Source organism: Penicillium lagena, assembly GCF_028827675.1.
Source record: "Penicillium lagena strain IBT 129212 chromosome Unknown utg000001l_segment0_segment0, whole genome shotgun sequence".
NCBI lineage: Eukaryota > Fungi > Ascomycota > Eurotiomycetes > Eurotiales > Aspergillaceae > Penicillium > Penicillium lagena.
This window is the reverse complement of record NW_026623222.1, coordinates 763,415-780,005: the sequence shown is the minus strand read 5'-3', so window position 1 is coordinate 780,005 and position 16,591 is coordinate 763,415. Positions and strand designations below refer to the sequence as shown.

The 16,591-nt window shown below is 51.0% G+C and overlaps 5 protein-coding genes across 5 annotated transcripts; 3 read left to right on the top strand and 2 right to left on the bottom strand.

Moving 5' to 3' along the window:
- Positions 1–61: 61 nt before the first annotated feature.
- Positions 62–4,052, top strand: N7510_000327 (U6 snRNP complex subunit PRP24; the record flags this gene model as incomplete). The annotated part of the gene is made up of 3 exons (XM_056972257.1): positions 62–2,635; positions 2,688–2,915; positions 2,967–4,052. The coding sequence occupies 3 exons, from the start codon at positions 62–64 to the stop codon at positions 4,050–4,052; spliced, it is 3,888 nt and encodes a 1,295-aa protein (XP_056837374.1).
- Positions 4,053–5,376: 1,324 nt separating this feature from the next.
- N7510_000326 (uncharacterized protein) lies at positions 5,377–6,249 on the top strand (the record flags this gene model as incomplete). The annotated part of the gene is made up of 4 exons (XM_056972256.1): positions 5,377–5,476; positions 5,552–5,613; positions 5,685–5,975; positions 6,058–6,249. 4 exons carry the CDS (start codon positions 5,377–5,379, stop codon positions 6,247–6,249), a joined length of 645 nt encoding a protein of 214 aa, XP_056837373.1.
- Positions 6,250–7,925: 1,676 nt separating this feature from the next.
- On the bottom strand, positions 7,926–10,021 carry N7510_000325 (GMC family oxidoreductase; the record flags this gene model as incomplete). Its single annotated transcript, XM_056972255.1, has 3 exons — positions 7,926–8,062; positions 8,214–9,699; positions 9,776–10,021. 3 exons carry the CDS (start codon positions 10,019–10,021, stop codon positions 7,926–7,928), a joined length of 1,869 nt encoding a protein of 622 aa, XP_056837372.1.
- Positions 10,022–10,974: 953 nt separating this feature from the next.
- N7510_000324 (major facilitator superfamily domain-containing protein) lies at positions 10,975–12,495 on the bottom strand (the record flags this gene model as incomplete). The annotated part of the gene is made up of 5 exons (XM_056972254.1): positions 10,975–11,140; positions 11,201–11,485; positions 11,538–11,862; positions 11,929–12,287; positions 12,344–12,495. The coding sequence occupies 5 exons, from the start codon at positions 12,493–12,495 to the stop codon at positions 10,975–10,977; spliced, it is 1,287 nt and encodes a 428-aa protein (XP_056837371.1).
- A 1,231-nt stretch (positions 12,496–13,726) lies between these two features.
- N7510_000323 (fungal specific transcription factor domain-containing protein) lies at positions 13,727–14,787 on the top strand (the record flags this gene model as incomplete). The annotated part of the gene is made up of 3 exons (XM_056972253.1): positions 13,727–13,962; positions 14,020–14,376; positions 14,457–14,787. The coding sequence occupies 3 exons, from the start codon at positions 13,727–13,729 to the stop codon at positions 14,785–14,787; spliced, it is 924 nt and encodes a 307-aa protein (XP_056837370.1).
- Positions 14,788–16,591: the final 1,804 nt, after the last annotated feature.

Sequence of the window (16,591 nt, the reverse complement as noted above, 5' to 3'; positions counted from 1 at the left end):
CCTTGGTCGCCTTTCTCTCCTCCCCCTCCCCGGATCTCGAGTAACAGGTGTGCGCAACAAGATGGACATCAATTCCCTGCTCTCTGGGGACTCGAATTCTCAATCAGGCAATTCAACGCAAGCTCCTTCCTCGACAGCCAATCCGAATGCGCAGAGCTCAACGGGTCCGCCTTCTCACAACAAAGCGCTGCAGCGAACCCGCACGCGCCAAACCAAAACTTCCTCCCCCCTTGCCCAGCAGATCTACGCCTCCGCCTCCGCCGGTTCGGGTTCGTCTGCTCCATCGCCACCGGCTTCCAGTCCATCAGTTGGCCCTAACCCTGGGGGCGGTAATGGGACTCCGCCTGCCGAACCAGCTTCGGCCCGACAAGCGTCCACGCCGGGGATGGATACCTTGGCCGATCTGGCTGCCATGCAACACCATCAACCCCAACGGCCGAACACTGCCACCATGCTGCGAAATACTGAGTCTTACCAAAGCCAACTTTCTCCATCCACCATGCACCCTCATGTGAACGCTGTCAGCCACAACACACCTACTCCGCGGACATCCTTCGACATTGCGATGGCGGACGGCCCCCGAGAAAGCGCTCGCCGAAACTATGCCAAGACATCGCTTGTCCCTGATGCTCAGCGACAGGCGACCGAGCTGTTCAACAAGATCCAGGAGAACCCCCACTCGTACGAGGCCCATGTGCAATTCATCGGACTGCTCCACGCAGGCTTTGTCAACCATGTCTACCCACCCAATAACCCGGACATCCAGGGTGATCCTCGTCAGTACGATCTTCTCAAGGACATGAGAACAGCTCGGGAGGAAATGGACAAGCTGTTTGCTATGGGAGAAGATCTCTGGACGGAATGGATCCAAGATGAAAGCATGCTCGCCCGCTCAGTCGAAGAACGAATCGCCGTGACGGAGCTGTGCCAGCGGTCAGTTGAGGAGGAATACGGAAGCACGCAACTGTGGAAAATCTACGGCGAATGGGTGCAGTATCTCTACTACTCAGCCTCCGGCGATGGTGGAGCTAGCCAGTGGTCGGAGGAGGATCGGCTGGTTGGTCGTGAAGTGTTTACCTGGCAGTCTGTTCTGGACGTATGGCAGGGCGGCGCCGACGCCACCCGGTGGCGAATCAACAACAACAATCCGGTGTGGGATCAATTGCTGGCCCTGTGTACCCAAGACCTTTCACGTGCGCCATCTCAGGAGAAAATTAATCACGTCCGAAACCTGTACGAAGTTCGTCTGCAGACTCCTCATGCGACGTGGGACCAAACGTTCCAAGCCTTTTCGAGTTTTATTTCGACCTATTATAACAACAACTATGAGGAAGTCATGTCCGAGACGGTCGCCCGCGCGTCGGATGCAAAGGCCTGGTATAACGCACGAGAAGAGTTCGAGTTCAAGTTGAGCAAGGCCCAGGAAACCGGTGACCGGAGCATCGAGTGGCAAGTCTATGCTGAATACATTGACTGGGAAATGAGCCGCAACCGCCGGAAACGAGAATTTCATTTCGATCTTGCCGAAGCCATTTACCAACGGGCAGTCTTGCGGTTCCCCACTGATGTATCTCTCTGGGAGGACTATGTGATGTTTCTGATCGATGAATCCATGCATGGCCATACATCGACTACAACGATCTCGACTCTGCATCGTGCGACACGGCACTGCCCGTGGTCGGGCAATCTCTGGTCCCAATACCTGCTCAGCTCCGAACGTGAAGGCCAGGGATTTCAAAAGATCTCCAACATCAAGCACCAAGCTACCAGTACTGGCCTACTGGATGCTGGCGGTTTGGAGGAGGTCTTGAAAGTTCACACCACGTGGTGCAGCTACCTTCGGCGACGCGCTTTCCTCCCCGACTCCACTGACGAGGACCTGGATGTCGCAGAAGTTGGCATTCGCTCGGCGATCGAGAGCGTCCAGGAATTGGGCGAGAAGAAGTACGGTCGATCCTATCAGGGCGACCCTCTCTTCCGGCTCGAGCGCATCTACATCCGTTATCTCAGCGAAAGCGGCAGCTGGGACAGCGCACGAGAAACTTTCAGAGGTCTTGTTCCTACCCGGGGCAACAGCTACGAGTTCTGGATTACCTATTATGATTGGGAGCTCATTTCCTGGAGTAAGTTTGTCCAAGGCGAGGCTACTGTGGATGCGGCCAGGCGGACACCCAACCCGAGCTATGCCACGGCGGTGTTGAAGCAAGCCATCAAGCGAACGGATCTCGATTGGCCGGAAAAGATTGTCCAAACTTATATCACCCATTGCGAGGACTACGAAGACTCGGATGAACTCCAAATGGCTGTGCTGGAAACTCGAAAGGCCATGAGGGCTGTGAATGCCCAGAGAGAGAAGAAAGCTGCGGAGCTGCAACAGCAACAACAACAACAGCAGGAGCAGCAACAGCAGCAATCTGCTGCCGTGGACGAGCAGGTCTCTTCGGCTGAGAAGAGGAAGCGCGAGGACGATGTCGACGCGAACGGCCTTCCTGCCAAAAAGGCGCGTGCCGAGGAGGCACCCCCACAAGAAGATGAACCCGTGGCGCTTCGCCGGGATCGTGAGAATGCAACGGTGGTGGTGAAAAACTTGCCTCATAATCTCTCCGAGCACGAAATTCGGCAGTTCTTCCGTCATGTAAGTGTTTCTTTCAACCATGAACCCCTCTCGTATACTGATTCTTGGATAGTGTGGCACAATTAACAGTGTCAAGATGTTCCATGGACAGGATGGTAATTCTGAAATTGCCATCATCGAGTTTGAAACAAAGGAAGAGGCTCTTGGGGCACAAACCCGTGATCAGAAACTTCTCAAGGAGAACACCATCGAGGTGCAGATCGGGTCTGGATCCACGCTGTTCGTCACGAATTTCCCAGCTACCGCAGACGAAGAATACATTCGCAATCTTTTTGGCAAGGTGCGTTCCTACAATTTGATGGTGTAGCATCCTGGCTGACCTGTTGCTTAGTATGGTGAAATTGTCGACATCCGTTTCCCGTCTCTCAAGTACAATACCAATCGACGGTTTTGCTATTTGCAGTTTGCCTCAGCCTCCTCGGCACATCATGCTACCGAGTTAGACGGAACCGAGATCGAAAAAGGCCTACATCTACTAGTGAAAATCTCCGATCCTACGCAGAAGCAGCATCGTACCGGCCCTCAAGCCGAAGGGAGGGAAATCTATGTTACCAATATTGACTTCAAAGCCGACGAAGATAGCCTCAACGAGGCTTTCACTAGGTTTGGACACGTTGAATCTGTCATCCTTCCGCGCAATGCCGCTGGGAAGAAGAGAGGGTTTGCCTTCGTTGTTTTCTCTAGCAAGGAAGAAGCGACTGAGGCTCTCGCGATGGACGGCCAGACGCTCTTGTCACGCCAGATTAAAGTGGAGATCAGCAACCCTGCCGGCCCCAAGCGTACTGCTCATACTGTTATCTCTCGAGTCAAGTCAGAATCACCTGCCCCGGTTAATGGCACCGTCCCGGATGACGTGGAAGTTCCTGTTGGCGAGCGAGCGGAGCGCACTCTCGCCTTGATGAATGTCCCAGACACGGTCAATGATGCGCGGATCCGGGCTCTCGTCGAACCATTCGGACGACTGATCAAGATTGTGTTGCGTCCTGATCATCAGGGCGCTATCGTGGAGTTTGCCGATGTCCACGATGCTGGGAAGGCTTCCATGGCGCTAGAGGGAAAGGAGATCATTCCGGGCCGCCACATCCGGATTGGAACAGTTCGCGATTTGAAGCAGCAACGGGCTGAGGTGAAAACCGATCGGGTCACCTCCATCAAGCAGGAGAAGAAACCGAGCCCGGCCTTCGCTCAGGGCCCGATCAAGCGCCCTCAACAGCCTGGCACTCGCGGTGGACGGAGGGGTGGACTTGGGCTGAAGCAACGCCCTTCTCTCGGCACGACCTTGACCTCCACCAGCCCCTCCGCAGGCTCTAGCGACCAAATGGACACCACGGCTGATGGCAAGGAGGAGAGCGATGGCAAGCCCAAAAAGAGCAACGACGATTTCCGCGCGATGGTCGCAGGCAACCACGGAAAGTGATGCTGCTGGAACGGGAAGCATGATTTTTTTTATGGTTTGGCATGAACCTGGCTGGCGTTTTTGCTTTCCTTTTCTGTTTCTGGTGTGGCCTATTCGACGGCGCCTGAGTGAGGGTGGCCTCGTGTACCATTCGGACGAGGCCATCTGCGCATGCTTTGTACATTATGATTAGTTGTGCTTTCTTTTCTTTGGTATTGCTCCTTACTGAGTCTCCCTAATGATGATGGATGGGACTCAGTCCCCGCAGGAAATTTATACTGCATATGAAAAAGAATTTAGACTGTGCGCGAAGGGTTCCTCTTTCCGTCTGTCGCTGCATGCCGTGGTGCAATTTGCCAAAGGTGTTGTTGACTGGTCCTTCCGGCAACGGTCGAAGAGCGTAAATCTTAAATCGAGCTAGAGTGATGCCCAACGAATGGCATCATGGCCTGAGGTTTTCAGGGAGTTCTATTGACCTTATTTCAATTGCCTGCAGAATAGGTATTGAGGTACATAGCCGTTATACCAATGACAAGGTAAATAGCTATGGGGCCAACCACACATACGATTCAAAACTGCCTAATCAAAAGAGATTCGAATAAAAAAACCTTCTTTCCAGAATGCACTTGAGAGCTGCAGAACCATCTATGCTATGCTAACGTTGATAGGTCTTTGTGGTCCCCTTATTTCGCTCACGCCAAGGCCGTTTTCTTCAAGCTCGGTTTACTAAATCTGGAATCCTTAGGACCGTCACATCTGCTATTTACTCCTTCCTCACCAAGGCGAATGGACTTTCAGACCTCTTTCTCCACTTTTTTGTTGGTGACCACAAAGGGACACCGGATACGAGCAATTTGAATTTTACACCGACGGTGAGGTGAGAATGCCGAAATTGAGATACCAATCCTGGGCCACAAGCGAGCCGTCAGTGCTAATCGATCGCTCAATGCCTTCTGGAAAAATGCGAGAGTCGGGTATCAAAATAGCCATCTGTGGTAGAACGGCTGCTTATGCTGTCAATAATATTAATTACATCATGTAGCTACAAGAAGAAACATGTACGACCGACCAGTAGGAGTTCAGTAGGAGGCATTTAACAGGCGCTCAGACCGGTTTGGGGGTGGAGACGGGAACGGCCAGTCCCTTATCATTGCACACCTACCTTATCCCCCAGCTTTGCCTCCCCCTCCCTTCCTCTCGCTTGTCCTTCGCGACACCTGAGGTTCGCTGGCTCGATCGCCTCAAGAGCTGTGCTCGACACCTTCCATCTGGTCTCTATCCGATGTGATTTCCTGCTCCTCCAACCTCCAGCTCCCAGTGATCGCATCCACCACCCGCAACCACGATGGACTTCCACCTCGTGCCTCGAGGCACAGACCGAAACTACACCGGGTTTCTCACAAAGACGATCGTCTACTCAGGTACCCTGGTGGTGTTCCTAGCTTGTAAGTTCCGCGGTCGCGCATTTGAGGTTGGTCGTCGGGTCAGATGGGTACTAACCAGGCACCCGCGAACGACAGCCTTCGCCTTGACTCTCTGCGCCATCATCATCCCGAAATGGGTCAGCTACCATAGCGATAAGGTGCGCCATCCCCCACTCAACCTTCCGGCCTCTAGGAAAAGCTCGCTAACATCCATCGACCAACTATACAGCCAGCCTACCACTACTCCTACGGCCTCCACCGCCGCTGCTCCTCCCTCTCGGATACCTGCGAAAGTTTCCCCCAGCGAGACGACTGCCATGGCGATGACCGATATTTTTGCTCGATGTGGCGATCCGTCGGCTTCCTGATGTCCTTTGCCGTTGTGTTGCAGGGCATGAGCGTCGTCGCGTATCTGATTATTCTGTCGGGCGGGAAACGGGTCCGCGAGAATGGGTGGCGCATTCTTAGTTTGATGGTTATTCTTTCGGCAGTCGTGCAGGCTGCTGGCATGTCGGTTGTGGTACGTCCTATCTACCTACCCTGTGGCTCGGGAAGAAGCACGTCTCCGTTCGTTGCTAACCAACACGACTTTTGGGTTCCAGGCATACCTGTTCGACAACGAGGACCGGTTCTTCGTCGGCTGGAAACTCGACCAGTCTTGGATCTTCTGCACGGTCAGTTGGTGTATTGGGCTCGTTTGTGCGGCCGCGATTATCATCGCTGGGCAGATCTTGCCCTCGGAAGGTGGCTACGAGCTCATACCGGACCGTGATGATCTGAGAGTTACTTCTTAACGTCGGTCGGTTGGTAATTAATACGTGCAATGAGAGCTTAGTTATATACGAGGTGGGTGGCAGTGACAGGCGAGCGTTATTCTCTAATTACTTTTCCCTTCCTACATCGATTCAAACTTGATGCATCCGCTAGTGCTCATTTTCTTTGCTGTCATCTGCGGTTCTTATCTTGTTTATATTGTTCTCTAGCGTTCCAGGTGGTGTATATCTGTACTTCTAGCCTTGAAGGCGTACACGATTAATGCTGATATGCACTTTATTTGGTTACAAACCAGTCATAGCATTCCGTTCAGAGACTACAGCGCGCCCTTGAATGTAGGATTTATACGCCGCTGTACGTTACGGATTGCCTCTGGCAGGTGGGGCATGCCTATCTGGGCGGCCACCTCTTCAGTGAAGGCGCACACCCCCTTGGCTCACTGAGTAGATCACAGCACGCAGTCCGACTCCGTAATTACGCTCAGGTCAGTTACGTGAGAGTGATCAGGGACGCTCAGTGCCCCATCAGGGAGCGGCCCTGCTTTACTCAACCCACTCTTGTCTATACCGAAAAGGGAAGACCACACCCACAGGGTCGTTTATTTTGTGTTGGGTAGTCTGTTGATAGCCTTAGTCCTACCCTCATTTTTTTGAGTACTTCATCCCGCTACGAAAATACCATTAGCCTCAGATGGCGCATGAAAGTGTGAAGACACTCCGCCCACTTTTGGGTAGTGAAGCCTGAGACGCCCCTTTGTTTTCTGATATACAATGAGGCCCGATTTCTGAATCTAAGGTATAAGATAAGACTATGTTAGCACTAGAACATCCCATCAACTCTGTGATCAGCAGCCAGATCAGAAGAGAAAACGATGAAGAAGTCGAATTGATGTGCTATGGACGACGGGACTTCCAAGTTGGAGAAGGGAAGAAGAAGAAGAAGAAGGGAAAGAAGCAAAGACAGTCGCGACTATCTACAGAAGCCATGCACGTGCTGCCTCAGGCACAATCCAGGGACGCCATCCCAGTCACAAACTTCATCTTCTTTGAATCGTTTTTCTGCCTGCTTATGTGTTTTCGTCTACCCAATTCAATTATGGGCAGACGAGACTCTTTCGCTGAGACCGCATAGGAAAGGCGCCACCGATAGCGGGAAAAGAATGGCTATGTTTCTAGAGCCTACAGACAGGATGACTCGCTCCGAGACAACGATGAAAGACTTGATAAGACAAACAATTTACATCAAAAATATGTGGATCTTTGGATGAAGTGAGTTAAGTCGTACTGATGTAGTGATTTCTTCTATTCACAGAAAAGGCTGACCGATCTATAGTTTCATTGTAGACCTAGAGAACGGGTTTGACCAATACGAGACTGTCGTGGGCTGCCTAGCTCCGAGACATAACATGATCAGGCATTCATTCGCTGTACATAGACTCCGCCCTAGGATGTCTAAGCGAGAATAGGAAACCAAAGCGTCAAGATCCGTTCAGACATGTACTAAGAGGTCCGTTAGTGGATTTGAAAGAAGCCACTAAAATCAGGATTAGTCTCGATGACCGCAAGGAAATAAACAATGTCGGTTGATTCCTCATTTCTGCTTAAATATTACGAATCTATTCTAAACAGGGCGTAGTAGATGAAAAGGACCCCTTGAAAGGACACACATACGTGCTAACACCTGTACCTGCAGGCCTTCACACTTTCTTTAACTGATTGGCCCAGGGGATGTCAAAAATAGACGGGGGACCTGGCGAAGGCGGGCGCCTCGCTTTTTCCAAAACCAGATATTGAATAGTGATGCGCTTGGATAAAGTGAACTGGACGGATGGAACTAATGGTCCGTCGTTCATTATTACAGTCCATCTCCTCCCCGGTTATCCCATTTTGATTATATCCGCCGCCTTCTCTGCCACGGCGAAAACAGTAGCCTGGATATTTCCTCGAGGGACCAGTGGAAAGATACTGGCATCTACAACTCTCACATTGGTCGTTCCATAGACCTTGAGATGAGAGTCCACCACCCCACCGTCCTCCCGGGGCATCATGGCGCAAGTTCCACTGAGATGGTACATAGATGTAACAAGTTCTTTGCATAGCTCCTTGGATTTTTCCCAAATCGGTCACCGGCTCCGGCGTGTGCAGTCGCTCGCCTCCTTTTTTGAGGAGAGATGCCATTGGATCGGTCTCTGCAATTTGGTCCATCCACATGCTGTGGCGAGCATGAAGCTCCAGGTCGACTGGGTGACGTAGCGTTCCATGGTCAATGGTGGGAGCAGTTTCCGGATTGGCCGACTGGATATGAACTGACCCACGGGACAGAGGATAATTGAGGAGGGAGACAAGGCTGATAAAATATCCCGGATGACCCATCCCGAACAGACGCTTAGGATTATCGCCTGTTCGTGTAAGGATCTGGAATGGTGCCAGAATATATTGAGTTGTAGGTTCAGCTGGATCCTTGATCAACTCCCGTACTGCCTCGAATTGCTTCCTATGTGCTCGAGGAGTGGTTGGACTGTCGATAGAAGCCTGGATATTTCGAAGCAGTTGGTCATGCTCTCCCTCGGGAGAGTTCACACAGGGCATGAATGCAGAGACAAAGGGAACCGCGGCTAAGGGACCAGAACGATTATTCTGATAAGCAGCCATTGCAGCGGCTGCGGTGGCAGGATCCCTAGACATATCGCCCGACGGAAGTCCATCCGCAACCTCGTATCCAAAAGCAACATTGCCATGGTCTTGCAAGTTCTCCCCAACACTAGGATTGTTGATAATCGGGACAATTCCATAGGACTGAAGGATCTTTTCATCTCCAATACCGGACAGCTCTAGAATCTGAGGCGTTTGCGTTGCCCCTGCGGCAAGAATGACCTCTTTGTTAGCTGAAATGGTGAATGTCTTCTGGTCCTTCTGGAATTGAACGCTAGTCGCGACGACCCCGATATCTCGTCTCTCCAGCGTGATGCTCTGCACTAAAGCCCCTGTCACAACACGTAGATTTGCCCGAGCCTGGGCTTCCGGCCCTAGATAAGCAGCTCCAGAATGGCTTCTGGTGTGGGTCGCTGAATCCACTGCAGCCGGAGACACAAAAGGTCCAGTACCAGCACCGTTGATAGGATCATCAATCTGTGGATATCCTAATGTTTTGAACGTCTCCATCCACGCAGCGTGATATGGCATATACTGGTCTCCAAATGATACCTGCACAGGCCCGTCGCTGCCTTGATCCTTCTGATCCCACTTCATCCCCTTGAAAATTTCACGGTTTGCATCCGACGGTGGAGTAGCCGTTTGAAATTTGCGAATGTAAGGAGACAAGCCATCCCAACCCCAGCCGTGGTTTCCCAATGCCTCCCATGCATTCAATCCGGAACGGGAAGGGTAGATAACCATGCCAAAATTGATAGCCGAGGAGCCTCCGAGAGTGCGGCCTTTGCTTGCTGAGAGTGTGCGACCGTTGAGTTGTTTCTGCCTTCCGGATACTGTGATCAGCCTAACTGATATAGCGAATTTTCTTTTTGCAATTGATGAATAGACAACGCACCTGAGCAATCGATTGAAAGTTCCAATCGAAGTCTGCATCCTCAAGCATTGCCATCGCCAATCCTGGTACCATAGTTCGAGAATCATTGAGACGATTGGTCCCTGCTTCCAGGACAATGACGCTAACTTTAGGGTCTTCGGTAAGTCTGTTGGCCACCACCAGGCCGGCAGTTCCTCCGCCGACTATGACAAAGTCAAACGGCTTGTCACAGAGTCCTTCAACAGACTCTGTGTCCCATGGTGCCATGACTTGGATATTTGGGTGCTTGGTTTCTTGTCCACGTTCGGCAGAGGAGAAAATTCCGAAGGTGGTGAGAGAATTGAGGAATGCAGAATGCAGGGACCACCTGGTTTCTCTATATCTGTCAGTCCCCGTGGTTTGATCCACCCCTAAGAACAAGGCTAGAAAAGCTGCTCCGCTAGTGACTATAAGCGACACACGACGTGATACTGGAGTGGAGAAGATGGATCCGGCAAGCAGGCGATCGGGTGGGAATTTGTACAAAAAGTGAATGATTTATACCTCACAACTGTTATTTTTCAGTGCCGGCGTTGTCCTCTGCGTGCTTCATCTCCCAAGCTCCACAGCTGCACCCACCGTTTTGGGGTATCTATATCAATGATAGAACGCTGACTACACTTCGCCACGTTAGCCATTTATGACGTGGTGGACTATTTCCTTTTGCATATATTATGGGTAACGATGTTACGCTACGAGTGCCTCTCGGAAATATACGGTACAGTGATTCTCGAAATGCCTTGACCATATACATTGAGAAACTCTTTCCTGGCCCCACCGCCAAGGCCTTAGCGCAGATCAGTTATTGACCTGCTCACATTAACTTGAGGGAGCGGTAAAATGCACCCCGTATTTTAACTAATCATTCCTATTACATAAGCTGTAGTGTCCCTAGCAATCCTCTGAGCAGATCAGGGCGCTCAGGGCCGTGCTCAGTTCTACTCAGGGAGCAAGCAGTGAGCACTAAAATGAAAAGAGTCAGACATTATCTGGTGCATAGGCAGCTATATACATAGAAATAATGTCTGGCGGTGGGGGGGACCTTTCCTATCTGGGCAGCGGTAGCTTTCGTGAGAGCGCTCAGGTAACACGTCTCAGCCGGGTATCCTAGGTCCCCCCCCTCCGGGACTCCCAGCACGAGACCATGTTCCAAGAAGCAAACGTCGTGATTATGTCCGCTCCTAAACCTTCCAAGTCTGATTTCTCTGGCGTAGGATCCATGTCGATATAGCAACCAGGATCGCCCCCACAATCAAGGCAAAGGACCCAAACATTTGGAGGCCAATGTAGTTCTCTCCCCCTTGCCTGGCGAGAATCGCACCCATAATCGGTAGCCCGGTTAATAAACTAGAGACGATAAGCGGTGATATTTTTTGGATGATTTTCAAGTACTAGATAGTAACTTACGAGGTGGACATGATAATCTGGTACGTCCCAAAACGCTGTCCTAGGGTCTCTAACGTACCTGCCTTCGCCGCGCATGGCATGAGGAGACTCACGCATGAGCCGCTCATAAAGCCGTAGACTAGGGCGAAGATTATGAGACCTGCATGTGAGTGGTGGTAATCGAATGGGACCCACAGGGCCAGAATTGCGAGTCCTGATCCTAAGGAAACCGCCGTGAATGCATTGTAAAATCCCAAGCGATCTCCCAGATAGCCGGGGAGAATACGACCAGGGATAGAGGCAGCACTTCCAATCCGTGAGCATTGGCCAGCAGGTCAAGGCAGTAGATAGAACTTACTTGACACATGAGATAAGATACATTGCCATATCAGGTGAAAACCCCGTACTCTGAGCCATACTGGGCAGGAAGTCGAAAGGAGCCCAGAGGCCCCACATTACCAACCAAGATCCGGCCATGTACAGAGCGAACTGTTTATCCTTGAGAAGGCCGAAATTGAACCATTTCATGTTAGAATCCCACGGTTTTCGGGGAAGACGACTTCGAATGAGAAGGCAAGACGACATGAGCAGAATCCCGACAAAGAGGGCTGTATATCGGACGGCCCCAGAGAAGCCGACATGGGCCATCACCTTGATGAAGAAGATCGGAAAGATTACTCCTCCTGTTGGTTTTTAAAAGTCAGCAAGAAGGATGTGAAATGATAGTTATGTAAGGTCCAGCATCATACCCAAACTGCTCCCAGACGTGACTATGCCAATTGCTAGCCCACGCCGTCGAATGAACCACTGTCCCGCGCATACCATCGCCGTGGTAAAGACACCACCCGCTCCAATACCAAACGCCAGGCCCTGCGCCAGGAAGATCTGATAGTATTCCGTGGCCAGACTAGCCATGCACAACGCGAACACACAAAGCGCACTACAGGGATACAGGACCACCCCTGCGCCAAAATTGTCGACGAGGCGGCCATAGATAGGCCCGGGTCCCCACATCAGCGCGAGCTGCATCGCAAAGATCCATGATATATCTGAGGGGCTATAATCTCGCAGGGTAGTCTCTTGATATGTGCTTTGGAACAGACCGATGCTATGGACGTAGTGATTAGCGAAGTTGGGGCATGTGCTGGGTTCTAGTATCCTTACACGTTGAGAAAACCAAAACTGGCAAACATCGCGAAGAACCCTCCTACCACACAAAGCCAACCGCGTAAGCCTTCCTCGGGAGGAAGGTCCTTCGTCCCCTGATCGGACGTGGAGCTGGGGGCAGCCGTTTCAGTATCCAGCTTTTCCGTCATGGTGCTGATACAATTTCCCTCTGTGGTCTGTTAACTACAGGGCGAAGATGGCAGAATGGGATTCTCTAATCCATTTTATAAAGACCCGCCCTGATATTTTCGCATCAGCATACCGAAATTTCCGACGGTGAACTTTGGTTAACTTAGCATACATGCGCATACTATGCACGTGTGGGGCGCTACAGTGGGTCGTCGGGTCGGAGATAAGCAGCTCAATGCGAGGCTTTTGCGATTTGTAAGACACGGAATTTGGTATGATTGGCTTCAGTCGGCATTCCGCGGCCGACTCAATCCAATGCCTTGGGGTAGATATGTAGCCCGAAGCCCACCTCGTCCGCCGCCCGCCCATCCTCTGCGGTCCACCTCAGAGGCTCGTCTGCTTCGAAGGCCTTCAGCAACACTGTGAATCGAACCACTTGCTGTTACTTCCCCAGCCTGTCTGTTAAATGAATCATCGATGTGAAACGTTTTCTACCTTATGGAATCACCGGACTCGACTCGAGCGACCCGACAGCGTCCAGCGCTGGCCTGCGTAATCTGTCGTCATCGCAAAAAGCGTTGTGACCGAGCCCGACCACGATGTGGCTCTTGCTCCCAGTTAGTAATACTCTCTCTATTGATTACCCAACGAATTCCGCTCCCTGTCATGGACTAAGTGGTGGATAGGCGGAGTTTGCGTTGCGAATATCATGCATTTCCAGATACGCCCAGTCCCAAATCAGCGGCTAGTAGCCCTATCACACAGCCGAAGCCCACTAGCTTGCCATCTAAGCGCGTCTTGGCATCACTGGTTAGTGATGATGCTGCGGCTTGTTTCCGTCCTGGGCAATGTGGTCGACTGTCTGACAAACCGTTGGCATTCCATGACAAACCGTTGGCATTCCATGACAAACCCTTGTCCCCGAGCACGGTAACATCTGAGCGGGATGAGTCGTGTGGATCAGATCAATTTGTGTATGATCAAGTACACCGCCTTATCCGGACAACCGGACGATTCGTCGACGAGATTTCTGTCAGCTTTTACGACAACATCAATTATGTGCTTCCGTTTGTTTCAAGACCTCTTTTTCAAGATGATCTCCTTCACCCACAAAACCGCTATCGGGCAGATTTCTCTCTTCTCCTTCTCTCGATGCATTTGATCACATATCGCCCACCGGAGCTACCGGAAGTAAAGGATCATTTTCACGGACTGTATGTGTCGACCAAAATACTCTTTGCTCAGGTTCAAATGGAGATTCCGGTCTCAACACGCCTAATCCAAGCCGGGCTCCTCGTATCCCTATATGAGTATATGCGCTGCTTTGTGGATACAGCAATGATGACCATATCCGTGTGTGCACGCATGGCGATTGCAGTAGGCCTTCACAAGCCCAAGACGGTGTCGCCCCCAATGTCAGATACAAATGGCTGCCTGCGGGCTGAAGAGGAAAACAATATATGGTGGATCATTGTGCTTCTAGAGAGGTACGGGATTGACTCTGTCGTTCTCAAAAGCTAATCGTCCATTCTAACACGGGGAAGGTTATATGTCTGTGAAACTGCTTCGCCTGATCAACCGCTCATATCCACTATCCCACCCAGTGGGTCGTGTCTACCTGTGAATGCTCTCGGGCTGAACCCCGTTCCATATTCGGTAACTCTAGCATCACCGACAGACAGTCTTATCAAAGATTCTGCCCCTGGGTGTTTTGGTAAGGACGGTCAAGCGGCCATTTTACTCGATAGAGTTCTCCAGATTTTTCGAAACGAGGGCAAGGATGTCCTGGGTAGCGAAATAGCGACGCTTGACAACGAGCTCCAAGAGTTCTTGCATTCCCTACTAGTTTCCTTTCAGGGCTCCAAGCCGAGAGAATGCGGCGCCATTGCCGTCACGCTCAGGTACGTTATTTGAAAAACATTGTGCCATTTTTGTTTCCTATATGTGTTTTTCGATTGTATTCTTGCTAAGAATCCAAAAGAGCCCTATTCGTCCTCCACATGTCCGTGCTGGATTGGTGGTCGAAGAATAAACCTAGTGAGCCCTTTGCCCATGGGTGTCAGTCCCAGGCTGCACTTCGCAGTCTTTCTCGCATCTCAGTCGACATTGCTACCTTCCGCGGCACATGGGTAACCAAGCAAATTTTTGACCGCCACCCCCCATTTACATTGTATATCTTGCGGCAAGCGATAAAGTATCTTAATGAGATCGATCCCGCAGATACATGTGGCGTGCTAGAGCAGCGCAAGTCACTTTCACAGGCTCTGGCTCAATATTCTTGGAGATGGCGGCATGGGAAGGCAAATGCTTAGGGTGTCTATCGTCTAAAAGAGGATGTTGCACGGTGGAGCTCAAGGACTGAATTTCGGGTATGGCCAATATGCAAGGGTACAGGCAGTGGATTCTGTTGCCGCGGGGGTGGAAGCCGGGGACGAAGACGAAGGTAAAGAACCATGATTGATCCCACAGGGCAGTGCGACAGTGGGGTATGGGGGAGCGCAGCACAGGGGTGTGCATCCCAGGTGGATCGCGCCCCCTTGACATCCAACGCATTCGTGAGCGGCCATGGCCAGGGCAGTGGGAGGTGACTCATGATGGCGCGTCGCGATGACAGCCCGGCGAGCTCGGTGATGCGGGACCTCGGTGACTCGAGGGAACTAGTGGGAATGGACGATGTGGGAGACCGATGGCGCATTGTGTGGGCAGTTGGCGTGTAGAAGCCCGACCGTGGGGATGAGGGCGACGGTCATCTCTCTCTTTTGTTTCCTTTGTCTTCTCTATTCTTGTCGTGTGAGCTCTGCGAGTCATTTCTCGCTGTCAGGCCTGCCTGACAGCATTCCCACATAGCCGATTGTATTTAAAGCGAGCTACATCGGGCAAATGAACTCATCATCATATCATCATATGCAAGGATACCCCTCGCAGGTAATACTATGAATCCAGCTGCTAGTCTTCTCCGTCACACCAGATTTTTGACACGGAGCTACCAAAGTTGGAAATATTGTTGACTCCTATCCCATAGGGGTTACAGGGACGCGCTGCATCCCAAACACGGAGGGGTCAGACCGTTCACTCAATAGAGAGCCACAACAAATCGTCAGGGACGTTCAAGGAACTTTGCTGCCATTACATACCAAACGAATTCTCCTTCATTCAGTTGAGGAATCACTTGTTCTACTGCTGAAGGACTCCCACAAAACACTGCTACGACAATGTACATTCGGGAATTGTCTCAGGATAAATAACTTATAATTAGAACCAAAAATCCACTCTCGGAAGCACCCGATCGGTCTGCATGACATGACGTACATCGCCGAAGTCTAATACATAAGGAGACAGGGAGTCAGTTCGTCTAGCAATAATAGTAAGGTTACATCGGCCATTTATCACATAGCGCCACCTAAAAGCCAGATTATTTTGGAACAAAGCAGGCCACTCAAAGGGGATAGTTCTCGCGAAGGGCCGCAGAGATGCCTAGCCATTATATTAAGTTTACATCGGCCAGCTTATCACATAGCGCCGCTTAAAAGACAGATCATTTTTAAACATAGCATGGCTCTCCAATATAAATACCCTCATTCTCCTTCTCATTCTGTCTCTCCGTGTACGTGTGCTAGTCATTTTAGAACTAGTGCTTAAAAGCACCTGTGAGTCACTTCCTTGATCATTCCGACCACTTGCCGCTTTCATAAACTAACTCTATGATGGTCTTTTAAGAAGCAAAGCTTTTTGCCATTTTCTGCCTCTAAGTATATCAGGTTTGTACTGTACTATGCTTTAGTGGACAAAGTGAAAATAATTCATCTAGCAAAGGAGAAAACGTTGGGAATGAAATCCGCCCTAGGATCACTTGCCTTTATCGCCCTCTTTATAACTTCAATGGCTGAAGGTATAACCCGGTACAAAATTGACCCGCCAGCTGGAGCTATCGTTATACAAGACAGACAGGGCCTGAACAACATGGCCCACAACAATCCCGAAACTATTCTACACCCAGAGAACGGAGGATATTACCTAAAAACCGTGGATGGGGAAACCATAGCAATTGCTGGGGATGACTTGTGTGTAGAGTTAGATGCTGCTGTAGCAAGCGTCGATGCTTTGGACGCCGATACT